Here is a 16,282-nt window from a genome sequence, read left to right on the forward strand (position 1 = left end):
GCGTAAAGTAAAATCTTTTAGAATGGTAACACCCTTCCCCTGAAATTCAGTTTCAAATCAGTCAAAAAGTATGTTATTGATAGAATTTCATCTTTTCTTATTTCTTAAAAGAAAATGTTTTCAAAATATTAGTAACCTACCAGGCTCTGTAGACCCTCTGATAGTTCCAATTACATTGTAAATTCTTGTGATTTTGTTAATATTATGAACATGCATTCGAACTTTCCTAGAATTTTGAAAAGAATAAGTTAGTTCATATGTAGCATTGTATTTAGTTTTATTTATCATTTCATTAAAAAAATCCCTAAACTGAACAAAACCATTCGATAGGACATTGAATGCTCATATTATTGCCACCTCAATAATTGGATTATTTGAAACACTTAGAAACATTATTGCATTTTTTTCCTATAGATTTAGTCATGTGCCTTAAAGTCAACTTTTAAGAACAACATTTTATATTATTTATTATATTTCATAGCTGTATTACTGATTTTTACTTCTAACTCAAATTATTCTATTAAACAACTTAGTTTATTTTTAACTTTATACTCTCAGTACACAGGAGTGACAATGTGTTATGCAATAATTGAAAGGAAAAATCTATTGTTTGAACATATATTTTTATAAATCCATGCACAGAGCAGTGTTGCTTAAGTCAGTAACAAATCACATATGTGATAGTGTACCTAAAATTACAAAGGAAGTGAAAGCACTATTGACACTGAGGCTGCTATGCTGTCATAGTATAATGAATTACTTATATATTTGTGGAGATACTAATGTAAACAGACATTGTATTGACACTCATTAATGTAGAGCACTACAGTCAAGTACTTTCTTATGCATTGTGTACTTTCATTGTTAATGTCAAGTGTATTCCTACTTACTAAAAAAGAGTTTCCTTGTCCCAGGTGCTCTGACACACCCAGGATCCCAGGTGAGACCACAACATCTGCCTCATAATCTGGCATAACTAGGATCCCCAGGATCTAGGGACACAGGTATCCCCATCCAGTCAGAGGCATAGGTTCCTTCTGGTTTGAACCTATGTCCAGAGCAGACCTAGAGTGCTGGCTTCTCATCCGCTCCTATAACCCAAAGGACAGTCAATTCTCAGGTGCTCTAACACAATAGGAGCCTTGGAACTCTGTCTACCAGGACCTCAGGATCCCAGAGGCAGCTTGACTCCCAAAAGCTCTGCCACACCCAGGATATCAGGATCATAGGACGCCAGAATCCCAGGATTACAGAGACAGCTGGACTCTGAGTTCTGACACAGCCATGCGCACAGAAGGAACAATTTCCAGTCAGAGGCAGCAAAGGAGTTAGTACTAGAGATAACCAGATGGCAAGAGCAAAGCATAAGACAATAAGCAATAGAAACCAATGCTTTGTGAGAACATCAGAACCCAGTTCTTCCACCACACCAAGTCCTGGATACCCTAATTCACCTAAAAATCAAGATTCAGATCAAAAATCCCATCTCATGAATATGATAAAGGAATTTAAGAAGGACATAAATAACTCCCTTAAAGAAATACGGGAGAACATAGGTAAACAAGTAAAAGCCCTTAAAAAAGAAACAAACCTTTTTTAAAAAAAATACAGGAAAACACAACCAAACAGATGAAGGAATTAAAACAAAACCATTCAGGACCTAAAAATGGAAATAGAAACATTAAAGAAAACACAAGAGAGACAACTCTAGAAATGGAAAACTTAGGAGAGAGATCAGTAGTCACAAATGCAAGCATTAGAATTTAAGAGATAGAAGAGAGAATTGAAGGTATAGAAGATACCATAGAAGTTATTGACACAACAGTCAAAGAAAATACAAAAAGAAAAGAGCCCCTAACTCAAATCATTGAAGAAATCCAGGACACAATGAAAAGATGGAATCTAAGAATAGTAGGTATGGAAGAGAGTGAAGATTCCCAACTCAAAGGGTCAGCAAACATCTTCAACAAAACTAATGAGGAAAACTTCTCTAACATAAAGAGTTGCCCACAAACATAGAAGGAGGCTAGAGAACATCAAACAGATGGGACAAGAAAAGAAATTCCTACCATTACATAATAATTAAACATCAAATACACAGACCAAAGAAAGAATATTTAAAGCAGTTAGGGAAAAAGGTCAACTAACATATAAACAGAGACCCAAGAGAATTACACCGGACTTCTCAACAGATACGTTAAACGCCAGAAGATCTAGGGTAGATGTGATACAAACACTAAGAGAAAAAAAATGCCATCCCAGGTTACAATATCCAGCAAAGCTCTCAATTACCATAAAAGGAAAAACCAAAATATTCCATGACAAAACCAAATTCAAACATTATCTTTCCACAAATCCAGCAAGATAATACAAGGAAAACTCTGACACAAGGAGGGAAACTACACCCAAGAAAAAACGAGAAACTAATCTTCTCACAACAATCCCCAAAACAAGAGAACCACAAAGCATAATTCTACCTCTATCAACAAAAAATAACAGGAAGCAATAATCATTGGTCATTAATATATTTGAACATCAAGGAAATCAATTCCCCAATAAAGATATAGACTAAAAGGCTGGATATGCAAACAGGACCCAGCACTTAAGCGCATACAGGAAACATACCTCAGTGACAAATACAGACACTACCTCAAAGTAAAAGGCTAGAAAAATTTTTTTCCAAGCAAATGGTCTGAAGAAACAAGCTGGAATAGCAATTGTAGTATCAAATAAAATAGATTTTTAATGAAAAGTTATCAAAAAAGATGGGGAAGGAAACTACATGCTCATCAAAGAAAAAAATCCCCCAAGAGGAACTCTCAATTCTGAACATCTATGCCCCAAATTCAAGGGTACGCACATTTGTAATTGAAATATTACTGAAGCTCAAAGCACATATTGAACCTGAGACAATAATAGGAGGAGACTTTAACACCCCATTCTCACCAATGGACAGATCATGGAAACGAAGTAAACAGAGACACAGTGAAACTAACAGAAGTGACGAATCAAATGTACTTAACAGATATCTACAGAACATTTTACCTTAAAACAAAAGAATATACCTTCTTTTCAGCACCTGACAGTACCTTCTCAAAAATTGACCATATAATTGGACACAGAACAAGCCTCAACCAATACAAGAAGATTGAAATAATCCCATGAATCCTGTCAGATCACCAATGACTAAGGATAGTCTTCAACAACAACAAAAAACAAGAGAAATCCCACATATATGGAAGCTGAACAAATATATACTCAATGATAACCTAGTCAGGGGAGAAATATAGAAAAAAGTTAGAGACTTTTTAGAATTTAATGAAAATGAAGGCACAACATAACCAAACTTATGAGATATAATAAAGGCAGTGCTAAGAGGAAAACTCAGTTCTAAGTGCTTCCATAAAGAAATTAGAGAGAGCATACACTAGCAGCTTAAAGCACATCTGAAAGCTCTAGAAGAAAAAGAAGCAAATGTACCCAAGAGGAATAGACAGATGGGAGGAAATAATCAAACTCAGGGCTGAAATTAACCAAGTAGAAACAAAGAGAACTACACAAAGAATTAAAAAAAAATGAGGAGCTGGTTCTTTGAGAAAATCAAAAACATAGACAAACCCTTAGCCAAACAGTATTCAAATTAACAAAATCAGAAATGACAATGGATACACAACAACAGAAACTGAAACAATTTAAAAATTATCAGATCATATTAGTAAAGGCTGTACACAACAAAACTGGAAAATGCAGATGAAATGGATGATCTCCTAGATAGATATCAGGTACCAATGTTAAATCAGGATCAGATAAATAAACAGTTCCATATCCCATAAGAAAATAAAATCAGCCATTAAAAATTTCCCCACTAAAAATCCTCAGGACCAGAGGGTTTTAGTCAAGAAGACCTAATATCAGTACTTCTCAAACTATTTCATAAAATAGAAGGAACACTACCCAATACATTCTATGAAGCCACAGTTAAACTGATACCTAAACCACACAAAGACCCAACAAAGAAAAAGAACTTCAGTCCAATTTACCTCATGAATATTAATGTAAAACTACTCAATAAAATTCTTTCTAACTGAATCCAAGAACACATCAAAATTATCATTCCCCGTGATAAAGTAGGCTTCTTCCCAGGGATGCAAAGTTGGTGCGATATATGAGAATCTACTAAGTTAAGCCACTATATAAACAAACTCAAAGAAAAAAATCACATGAATATATCTCAATTGATGCTTAAAAAGCCTTTGACAAAATATAACACCCCTTCTCGCTAAAAGTATTGGAGGGATCAGGAATTCAAGGTCTATAGCTAAATATAATAAAAGCAATATACAGCAAGCCAATAGCCAATATCAAACTAAATGGACAGAAACTTGAAACAATCCCACTAAAATCATCTCCAAGTCAAGGCTGCACCTTCTTCCACATCTATTCAATATAGTAACCAAAAGTTCTAGCCAGAGCCATTAGAGAACAAAAGAAGATCAAAGTGATAAAGATTGGGCAGGGGGAAGTCAAGATATCACTATTTAGAAATGTTATAATAGTATACAAAAAACAACCCCCAAAATTCTACCAGTGAACTCCTATAGCTGATAAACAACATCCACAAAGTGGCTAGATACAAAATTACCTCAAACAAATCAGGAACTTTTCTCTATTCCAAGGATAAACTGGCTGAAAAAGAAATAGAGAAATGATACCCTTTACAATAGTCACAAATAATATGAAATATCTTTGTGTGACTTGAACCAAGTTAGTTAAAGATCTGTATGAGAAGAACTTCAAGTCTCTGAAGAACTGAAGAAGACCTCAGAAGATGGATTGGCTGGATTGACATAATAAAAGTGGCCATCTTACCAAAAGCAATCTTCAGATTCAATGCAATCCCTATCAAAATTCCAACTCAATTTTTCACAGAGATAAAAGAGCAATTCTCAAATTTATCTGAAATAACAAAAAAACCCAGGACATCACAAACCATTCTGTACAATAAAAGAACTTCTGGGGAAATTACCATCCCTGACCTCAAGCTACAATACAGAGTACTAGTGATTAAAAAAAATTGCATGGTATCAGTACAGAGAAAGACAGTTATATTAGGGGAATAGAATTGAAGACCCAGAAATTAACACACAAATCTTTGGTCACTTGATCTTTGACAAAAGAGCCAAAACCATCCAGTGAGAAAAAGACCACATTTTGAACAAATGATGCTGGTGAAAGAACCTTGAACACAATTGGCACAGGGAAATTTTTCCTGAACAGAACACCAATGGCCTATGCTCTAAGATCAATAATTGACAAATGGTATCTCTTGAAATTGAAAATCTTCTGTAAAGGTAAGGACACTGTCAATAAGACAAAATGGCAACCCACAGATTGGGAAATGATCTTTACCAACCCTATTTCAATAGAGGGAAAATATCCAAAATATACAGACTCCAGAGAACCAAATAACCCTATTAAAAATGGGGTACAGAGATAAGCAGAGAATTCTCAACTGAGGAATCTTGAATGGCTGAGAAGCAGTTAAAGAAAAGTTCAACATACTTAGTCATCAGAGAAATGCAAATCAAAACCACCTTGTGATTCCACATTATGCCAGTCGCAATGGTTAAGATCAAAAAACTCAGGTGATAGCAGATGCTGGCGAGAATGTGGAGAAAGAGGAACACTACTCCATTGCTGGTGGGATTATAAGCTGGTACAACCATTGTAGAAATCAATCTGGATGTTCCTCAGAAAATCTGAAATAGCTCTATTTGAGGACCCAGCTATACCACTCCTGGGCATATATCCAAAAGATTCTCCAACATGGAACAAGTACACATGCTCTACTATGTTCATAGCAGCCTTATTTATAATAGCCAGAAGCTGGAAACAACCCATATGTCCCTCAACAGAGGAATGGTTACAGAAAATGTGGTACATTTACACAATGGAATACTACTTGATTATTAAAAACGACTTCATGAAATTCCCAGGCCAATGGATGGAACTAGAAAATATCATCCTGAGTGAGGTAACCCAGTACCCCTGCCAAAAAAAAAAACAAAAAACAAAAAATAAACAAACAAAAGAAAACACTGATATGTGGATGTTGGCCAAAAAGAAGCTCATCATACCCAGGATACAACTCACAGACCATAGGAACCCAAGAAGAAAGAAGATCACACCAAAGTATGGATGCTACAGTCCTATGCTGAATGGGGAAGAAAATAATCTCGGGAAATAGAGTGAAAGAGGGATCTAGGATGGAGAGAGGAGAGGGAAGGAAAAAGGGAGCACTTCAGATGTGAGAGGAGATGGGGAAGAAGTACAGAGGATCAGTAATTTGAAAGGAGGAGAGTAGCAGTCGGGAAGGTGGACTTGGGGATAGGCACTAGAAAGTCCCAGATGCCAGGAACCCAAGAGATTCCCAGGACTCAACAGGGAGGCCAATAGTCAAAATACCCAACAAAGGGGTGATAGAACCTGTAAAGACCATATCCAGTCAATAGGCACGGACCCTGGTGGAGGGATGGAGCCACCCACGCACCTTAAAAATATTAATCTAGAATTTTTCCTGTGAAAAGGAAATGCAGAGACAAAGAGTAGAGCAAAGACTAATATAAAGGACATCCAGAGACTGCTCTACCTAGGGATCCATTCCACCTGCAGATACTAAACCCAGACACTTGCTTGATGTCAAGAAGCACTTTCAGACAGGAGCCTGGTAGGCCTGTCCTCTGAGAGGCCCTAGCAGAGCCTGACCAATACAGATGTGGATACACACAGCCAACCATTGGACTGAGTGTGGGACTCCAATGGAGAAATTGGGGCAAGGTCTGAAGGAGCAACCCCATAGGAAGAACAAAAGTATCAACCAACCAGACCTCCCACAAAGTTCCCAGGCACTACACCACCAACCAAGGAGTACACATGAGGGTACTCATGGCTCTAGCTGGATATGTAGGAGATTGCCTTATCGAGCATCACTGGGAGCAGAGCCCTTTGGTCTTGTAGAGGCTTGATAACCCATAGTAGGAGAATTCTAGAGCACTGAGGCTGGAGTGAGGGGTGAGGAGGGTTGGGTGGAGCACACTCCAAGAGTCAGGGACCGGGGAGAGAGGATAGTTTGTAGAGGGGAAGCTGGGAAGGGGTATAATATTTGAAAGGTAAATAAATAATATAACCAATAAAAATGAAATAAAGAGAGTTTCCTCTAAAACAGAAAACCAAATTAAACCAACAGTAGCCTCATTCTTTTTGTTAACAGAGTCTCTGAATGGCATCAGGCCACACTCAGTGACTGATCAAAACGTTTACATGTATACAAATACACTTTGATGCTCCACAAATAACACATTTCTCACAATATATTTCCCTGTTAAAGTGTCATGTGGTTCTATTTACAGTAATATGTGCTGTTCAATAACTTTCTTCATGGCTGTGAAAGTGGTCTATAAATATATTACTTAAAATTGGCCTTAGGACTACCTGAAGAATATAAATTCTATGGCTAAATAGAAATTTGAAGAGTTGTACTAAGTGAACAATTACATAGTTAAACTTCCCTGGGCCATCAATTTTGATTTTGAGTTAGGCTGGACTTTAAGATCCATTCAAGAGTGCAACCACTTTTATGGCCAGGGGGAATTCAGGCAAACTTAGCTATACACACACTATGTTCCAGTATAAGAAATACCAAATCTAGAATCTGGTTATCCAACACTGTTTTTGTTGGTCATTATGATTTGACCAACATATAAGTATTGAGCTGTTTTTTTTTCCCCACAGAAACAGAAAAGCAAGCTGTTGTTGATTGTAGATACAGAAAGAGCTGTAATTTATCTGTGTTTAATTAATAGATGGCAGGACTCAGCTGCCAAACTTTCACAATTTGAACTGCAGATTCTCCTAAAATTTTTCTAAATGCATAATTAATCCTAATCATAATTAATACAAAATTCAAACAAAAATTTCCTCCTGTTTTACACACACACACACACACACACACACACACCTCCTTGAACATTCCTTTGAAGCAATTTTAACCCCAACTCTTGGCTCTTTTATTAACTAACAAATCTAATGAAATATAGAATAAATTCTCATTTCATACCTGTCTAACAGTTCTTTCTTTAAATTATCCTTTATTAATTTTGGAAGTCCATCTGTATGTGCCATAGCTTCATCTTGCAGAAGCAGTATAGGCGGTTAAAATTCCATATTTTGTGTATCTGTATGTTTGGCCTTAATTGTGCTCTGCTGACTTTGTGTTCAATTGTATTTTCACTTTTCTTAGGCAAGATAAAATTATTCTTCATTAATGCAAGCAACTGAGGAACTGGTTTTATGTCTTCTTATCTGATAGTATCTTTAAATGGGCAAATAAATTTTAAAGTCTCTGTGAGGTGAAAGAAAAGAAAGAATTTTAAGGGTTTGGATATTGTTTCTGTCCATTTTTAATCCAAATCATAATGACCAACAAAAACAGTGTTGGATAACCAGATTCTATCTCTCTCTCTCTCTCTCTCTCTCTCTGTGTGTGTGTGTGTGTGTGTGTGTGTGTGTGTGTGTGTGTGTGAAGGGGGCAGGGAAAGCAGAAGAGAGAAGAGGGAAGTGGATCCCCTTCTGTGTGCCAAAATGAGTACTGGGAACTGATCTCCAATCCTCTGCAGGAGCTGTGAGAGCTCTTAATTGACAAGTGATCTCTCCAGAGCCCTGACTAAACTCAGAGAAATTATGGATGTATATTGTCCATGTCTGTCTGCTTCTGCTTTTAATTTTTTAAAGCCTTTATCTTGTACAACTATGTTATCTTTCCCTCCCTCTGTAGAATAGTAAACATTATTATTCATAATTTATAACTGTTCTGATTGAATTATAATATTAAGTCTTTAAGTAATTCAAATTCTACTTTCTTACAAAAATTGGAAAACTGAACTTTGACTTTAAATTTTCTGAAATAAACCAACCTTCACAATAAAAATACATTCTGAGCATCAAAGTTCACATAGTTAAGTAAATTATTAGCAAGCAAGCAAGGATGACCAATGTGGGTTTAAGAAAATGAATAGCCAAAGCTTAAGTCCAAGTGGATCAAGGACCTCCACATCAAACCAGACACACTCAAACTAATAGAAGAAAAACTAGGGAAGCATCTGGAACACATGGGCACTGGAAAAAATTTCCTGAACAAAACACCAATGGCTTATGCTCTAAGATCAAGAATCGACAAATGGGATCTCATAAAACTGCAAAGCTTCTGTAAGGCAAAGGACACTGTGGTTAGGACAAAACAGCAACCAACAGATTGGGAAAAGATCTTTACCAATCCTACAACAGATAGAGGCCTTATATCCAAAATATACAAAGAACTCAAGAAGTTAGACCGCAGGGAAACAAATAACCCTATTAAAAAATGGGGTTCAGAGCTAAACAAAGAATTCACAGCTGAGGAATGCCGAATGGCTGAGAAACACCTAAAGAAATGTTCAACATCTTTAGTCATAAGGGAAATGCAAATCAAAACAACCCTGAGATTTCACCTCACACCAGTGAGAATGGCTAAGATCAAAAACTCAGGTGACAGCAGATGCTGGCGAGGATGCAGAGAAAGAGGAACACTCCTCCATTGTTGGTGGGATTGCAGACTGGTACAACCATTCTGGAAATCAGTCTGGAGGTTCCTCAGAAAATTGGACATTGAACTGCCTGAGCCCAGCTATACCTCTCTTGGGCATATACCCAAAAGATGCCTCAACATATAAAAGAGACACGTGCTCCACTATGTTCATTGCAGCCTTATTTATAATAGCCAGAAACTGGAAAGAACCCAGATGCCCTTCAACAGAGGAATGGATACAGAACATGTGGTACATCTACACAATGGAATATTACTCAGCTATCAAAAACAACGAGTTTATGAAATTCGTAGGCAAATGGTTGGAACTGGAAAATATCATCCTGAGTGAGCTAACCCAATCACAGAAAGACATACATGGTATGCACTCATTGATAAGTGGCTATTAGCCCAAATGCTTGAATTACCCTAGATCCCTAGAACAAACGAAACTCAAGACGGATGATCAAAATGTGAATGCTTCACTCCTTCTTTAAATGAGGAAAAAGAATACCCTTGGCAGGGAAGGGAGAGGCAAAGATTAAAACAGAGACTGAAGGAACACCCATTCAGAGCCTGCCCCACATGTGGCCCATACATATATAGCCACCCAATTAGACAAGATGGATGAAGCAAAGAAGTGCAGACCGACAGGAGCCGGATGTAGATCGCTCCTGAGAGACACAGCCAGAATACAGCAAATACAGAGGCGAATGCCAGCAGCAAACCACTGAACTGAGAATAGGTCCCCCGTTGAAGGAATCAGAGAAAGAACTGGAAGAGCTTGAAGGGGCTCAAGACCCCATATGTACAACAATGTCAAGCAACCAGAGCTTCCAGGGACTAAGCCACTACTTAAAGACTATACATGGACTGACCCTGGACTCTGACCCCATAGGTAGCAATGAATATCCTAGTAAGAGCACCAGTGGAAGGGGAAGCCCTGGGTCCTGCTAAGACTGAACCCCCAGTGAACTAGACTATGTGGGGGAGGGCGGCAATGGGGGGAGGGTTGGGAGGGGAACACCCATAAGGAAGGGGAGGGGGGAGGGGGGTGTTTGCCCGGAAACCGGGAAAGGGAATAACACTCGAAATGTATATAAGAAATACTCAAGTTAATAAAAAAAAAAGAAAATAAATAGCTACATCTTTTCTGACTTATCAGCATTAGCATTTCCATTTCCCCAATCTTTCAGGTAAATCAAACTTTGTACTATGGCCTGTGTTTCCACAACTATACTCTGTCTGCTTTTACTCAGCCCAATAGGCATATATGATCACTCTTTTACAACAGTCCCATGTTAAAACAATTCAAATTGTAGCTGGACGGTGGTAGTGTATACCACTAATCCTAGCACTTTGGAGGCAGATACAGTAAGATCTCTGAGATCAAGGCCAACCTGGTCTACAGAACAAGTTCTAGGATAGCAAGGACTACATAGTCTTTCAACCCTATCTTTAAAAAATAAAAGAAAAGGAAAAAGAAAAATAATAACTACAAAGATATATCTATTGAGAACTGTTGTATCACATGGTTTCCTCATTGTAACTTATTTAATGCCATGTGGTAAAGGATAAACAATAAGTGATTCTTTTCCCTGTGCTCCTTTACTGTCTCTCAATTTATCCATCATAAAAGTTACTAGGAAAATTTATTTAAAAATTAAGTTAAAATGGTAGTTTAAAAAAACAATGCTCAAAATGTTATAAGACTAAACTTAAACATAGTAATAGTTCATCTTGTATTATGATGTCATCACTGAAGAATTCAGTAATTCATTCTGTAACTTCTTCTGTGATGATAAAAAATGATGTTACTCACTAGTGACAAGGAAGGAAGAGAAAGGCATACTTTATCTGGCAGGACATTATATTGAAATTTTTCTGTTAAAATAAAACTTTTCTGGGCTATTAAAAAATCACAAAATTACCTGGAATATTCACTTCCTGAAAAGCCAGGCCCAATATTGTAACTAACATTTAGACTTCCCTTCCAGCTTTGGTCTGGTGGAGCAGTTCCTCCCAAGTTGCTGTCAAAAGTACATGAAACAACAAATGGTTGACTTTGAAGAAATAATGAGTTTGGTAGTGATAATATGTATGTATGAACTCTTTACATGACGGTTCAGGAGGGAGAATCTGTAGAAACCATATCCAGAGGTTAGTCAAGGCCCCAGTTTCGGGGATGGGGCCACCCACTTATCTCCAAATTGTTAACCCAGAATGGCTCCTGTCTCAAGGAAATATAGGGACAAAATGAGGAGCAGAGACTGGAGGAAAGGCCATCCAGAGACTGCCCTGTCTGGCAGACACCAAACCCAGACACTATGTATGCCATGAAGTGCTTGCTGACAGGAAACTGATATAGCTATCTCCTGACAGACTCTGCCACAGCCTGACAAATACAGAGTCTGATGCTCACAGCCAACCATTGTACTGAAAATGGTGACCCAAATGGAAGAGTTAGAGAAAGGACTAAAGGAACTGAAGGGATTTGCAACCCCATAGGAAGAATCACACTATCAACCAACCAGACACTCCAACTTCTGAGGGACTAAACAGAAGATGGCATTGTCTGGCATCAATAGGAGGAGGGGCCCTTGGCTCTGGGAAAGCTTGATGCCCCAGTGTAGGCGAATGCCAGGGCGGTGAGGTGGCAGTGGGTGGGTGAGGGAGCACCCTCATAGAAGCAGGGAAGGGGATGACTTTGTGGGCAGGGTTCCAAAAGGGAATAACATTTGAAATGTAAATACATAAAATATCCATTTTTAGAAAGAAAGGTTCCTCATGGAACTTTCATTCTATGCAGAATCATAGGCTAGACAAATAAGCAACATTAGTTATAAAGTTGAAGAGGGGAAAAAAAATCCAAAGGGCAGAAGGGTAGCAATAGTCTTGTCACCTTTGATATACTTAGAGAAGCCAAGAATTGAAGATATCCAAAAGAGGGAATATTCATGATTATGATAAGAAATACTGAGTTTTTAAAGAAACTGCTGACTACATAGAAAGCACCTATTAAAAAAATAATGGAGTTATTCAGGTAGAGTCATTTAGGAAATAGAAGTTGGGAACTAGGCAACGAAATACAGATAACACTACCAGCAAATATTAAGTCAATGACGGTAGTAGTGGAGACACTTTCCACTGCCATGATTCAGGAAGACAGCATCGTTCTCATTTTACAGGGAAGGAAATAAAATCAGACCATGAGAACATAATCTGTACAAGATCACAATGACTTACAGAGCAGACACAGACGTCTTAAACAGGATAAGCATTTACATCCAGCTACAAGACTATATATACCGTAACAGTCTCTCTGCATCATTATATCCAATTGGATGTACAGGTATGTTTGGAATCCCCACTGCTTCTTCAACAGGAAGTCTGAAGGTATATTCTGCAAGAATCAAGAACATAAGTGAAAATTATTAAAGGATATGGGTGAGGGCAAGAGTATGCAAGAAATACTTGTATTATTACTATAGATTTCTTACATGTTTACAATTAAAGTAAATTTAAGGGTTACTCAAAAGTCAAACTTGTATTTAATCTGGCCTATTTGAGCACCGGTAAAAAGAATAAGACATTTACATTTTAATGTAAAATAAAATCATGAAGATTATAGACTTTTAAACTAAATACTTTAAATAATTATCTTAAACTTTCTAAGATTATTTTATTTCCCCAAAAGACATTGTGAATTACTATAGAAACTCCAGTAAACTCTAAGCTTGGAAAATTTGTCCAGATCTTCTAAAGCTACATATAACAGGAAAAAATTATAGGATTTTGGGAACTAATTACATTATCCAAATAATAAGACAATATTTTCTTCAGAGGAAGATTAGGAAAGGCTGTCAGACTGATCACTTTAGGTCTAGCTATCAAGCAAGATAGAATAAGAAGGAAACCTTCATTCTCATATCTGAACCAACTTACAAATGACAAGACATACAAAAGAACAGTTCTAAGAAATTTTCTTATTATTTAACTATTTTTATAATTGCTTCTTGAAACAAAAAGCTTACCAATATAATTTTACAAAGAAATCAGCAAGGATATACTAACTTGATTGATATTGCTTGCCTGTAGTGGAATTAGAAATCAACATTGAAAAAATACTTCCAAAATTATTGAATAGTTAAAAATTCAAATAATTTGATTCCCTATTAACTCAAAGAAAACAAGGGAGGCTGCCTACAGACATCTTATCTCTCTGTTCTCACAGTTCCAAACCCCTAGTCTCATTTCCAGCTCTATAACCAGAATACCCCTGACAGCCCCCTATGACTTACAACCATCTTTTGTGGCTCCCACAGATCTTCCTCTTTCTAACCTTCCTCTGCCTCATTCATTAATTTGTCCCAGACTCCAATCCCAAAAGACACCCCTGCTAACCCAGGGGCCTCTCCTTCCAGGACAAAAAGTAGGCTGAAGGGAGACCTACATCTATCTATAAATTCACCTCCCACCCAGTTCATCATTTCTAGCCTCCTGGCAGGAAATCTATTGCAGTCTCCCTTCCTCTCTGACTCCAGTCCAATGAAGCAAAATTATCCATTCCTAACACTCTTCACCCCCCTTATCCCAGCATCTAATACCAGTAGGCCTTCACTGAGAACACACCAGGCCAGCAGAACAAGGAAGTAGACACCAACAGAAACAGACAAGCCCAAGCTACCCACATAAGCTATGCCTGCCAGAAAACTAGATGGGGCTCCCTGCACACTTTTTTTTCTTTTTCTATTGATCCAGATCCAATCCAAAATCTCAACTGCAGCTCAACAACAGAACATATTTGAGGATATTCCACATCTTGCTCCCATCTCCTGTGGATCCTAAAGATCTTCTCCCTTTTAACCTTGCTCCCCACACTGGCTCTTTCCCAGCCATGAATCCTAGCAGACTTTCCATGCTAACCCACAAGGCCACACCCTCCAAAAACCAGTTAAGACTTTCAGACCTTACCTCTCTGTGTTTCCCAAGATCCAATACTCCAGTCTCATCCCCAGCTCTGAAGCAGAACAAACATGGCAACCTTCCTTTCTGTAGCATCCCCTTGCTAACATATGCTGTGAATCCCAAAAGATTGTCCTTTTCTAACCTCCCTCCATTCCTTGTTTTTTTTCGTCCCCCAAAACCAACAGGCACTCTATGCTAACCCACAAGTCATACTTGCCAGAAAACCTGGTAGGCTGCACATAGGCCTTCTCTCCTCTCTATTGCTCCATTTCCAGTCCCTGAGTCTCTCATCCCAAACTTTACATCAGAAATCTTTGGCAGCTTCTTCCACCTCTTCTCCCAACTCCTATGGATCTCATAGTTCTTCTATCTTCTAACATTCCTCATCCACTAATTTCTTAATCTCAGCCCAAATCCCAGCAGGCATGCTCTGCTAACCCAATGGGCTCTCATTCCAGGACAACAAGTAGGCTAAAGGCAGATTCACACCCTTCCAAATGCTCCTGCTTCCCAGTTTCATCCCAAGATCTGTAACAGGAAATCTGCTGCTTCCTTTCCCCTCTGATCCCATCCCCAAGGGATTGTAAAGACCTTCTTTACCCCAACTAATCCCAGTATGAGAACCCCAACACCAGCAGGCATTTCCTGTGAACACACCAGATGAGCAGGTCCGAAAAACAGATAACACACTTTCTTAAGGTACAGGGAAGAAACAGAAATCAACAAACAAAACACCCACTCAACAAAGACACATCTGGAAATCAGTACCTAGACCTATAATCATTCCAAACACAGACTAGATATCTGCCAGTGTAAGGACACAATAACAGCCAGGGCAATGTCCCCAGTGGGGCTCAGCTATTCTACCACAGCAGTCCATGAATATTCCAACAAAGCTGTAGCACAAGAAAATAAAACTTGAAATTAACTTTTAAATTGGTTGAAGATAATACAGATGATCTGCAGATGACAGAAGTTCTTAAAGCATAAAGTAACAAATTTAAAGATACCCAGAAAAATATAGTTGAAAGAAATGAATAAAACTGTTCAAGATTTGAAAATGGAATAGAATCAATAAAGGAAATAAACTGAGGAAGTTCTAGAAATAAAAATTTAAGGAGTTTAAGCAGGAACTACAGAGGAAAGCATCAGTAACAAAATACAAGGGATAAAAGAGGAAATCTCAGGCATTGAAGAAACCTTAGAAGAAATGGATTCATCAGTCAAAAAATGTTTTTTTTTTTTTTGGACACAAAATATCCAGAACATCTGGGACACTGTAAAAAGACCAAACCTAAGAATATTAGGAATACAGGAAGAATAATCCTAACTCAAAATATTTCAGAGAAAATATTTTCACCAATAGCCTCCCATAGGCTCTCTTCATGGTGCCAAGTCTAAAGTCCTTTGTATGACCCCTTCCTTCAGTCCTGAAATGTCAACTACAACTGAGGCTGCACCTTCTCTGATGAAGTTTCCTGGCCTCTCACAGTGCCAAGCCTCAGCTGCATTTCATAACCCCTTCATGCTTTCAAAACCAGTACCATCTGAGTGACTCTTACACATTTTCAAGTACAGCTGCAGTAAGAGGTACAACCTTCCCCATCTTTGGAACACAGTTTTTTTGTGCTCTCAGAAAGCACTTCCCAGAAGATTTCACCTCAGTGATGCTGATCTCTTCTTAATCACCACTAA

The 16,282-nt window shown here is 37.9% G+C and overlaps 1 protein-coding gene across 7 annotated transcripts in view; it reads right to left on the bottom strand.

Moving 5' to 3' along the window:
• The window catches only part of Naalad2 (N-acetylated alpha-linked acidic dipeptidase 2), a 72,876-nt gene that overhangs the window by 32,243 nt on the left and 24,351 nt on the right, over window positions 1-16,282 (bottom strand). For 5 of the 7 annotated variants that reach the window (NM_001433038.1, NM_001106802.2, XM_087560779.1 and 2 more), the window contains 3 exon segments: window positions 141-226; window positions 11,551-11,649; window positions 12,929-13,022. In NM_001433038.1, coding sequence (NP_001419967.1) covers window positions 141-226; window positions 11,551-11,649; window positions 12,929-13,022 — 279 coding nt within the window. 7 annotated transcript variants of the gene reach the window in all.

Source organism: Rattus norvegicus, chromosome 8, assembly GCF_021556685.1.
Source record: "Rattus norvegicus strain SHRSP/BbbUtx chromosome 8, alternate assembly SHRSP_T2T, whole genome shotgun sequence".
NCBI classification, from domain to species: Eukaryota; Metazoa; Chordata; class Mammalia; order Rodentia; family Muridae; genus Rattus; species Rattus norvegicus.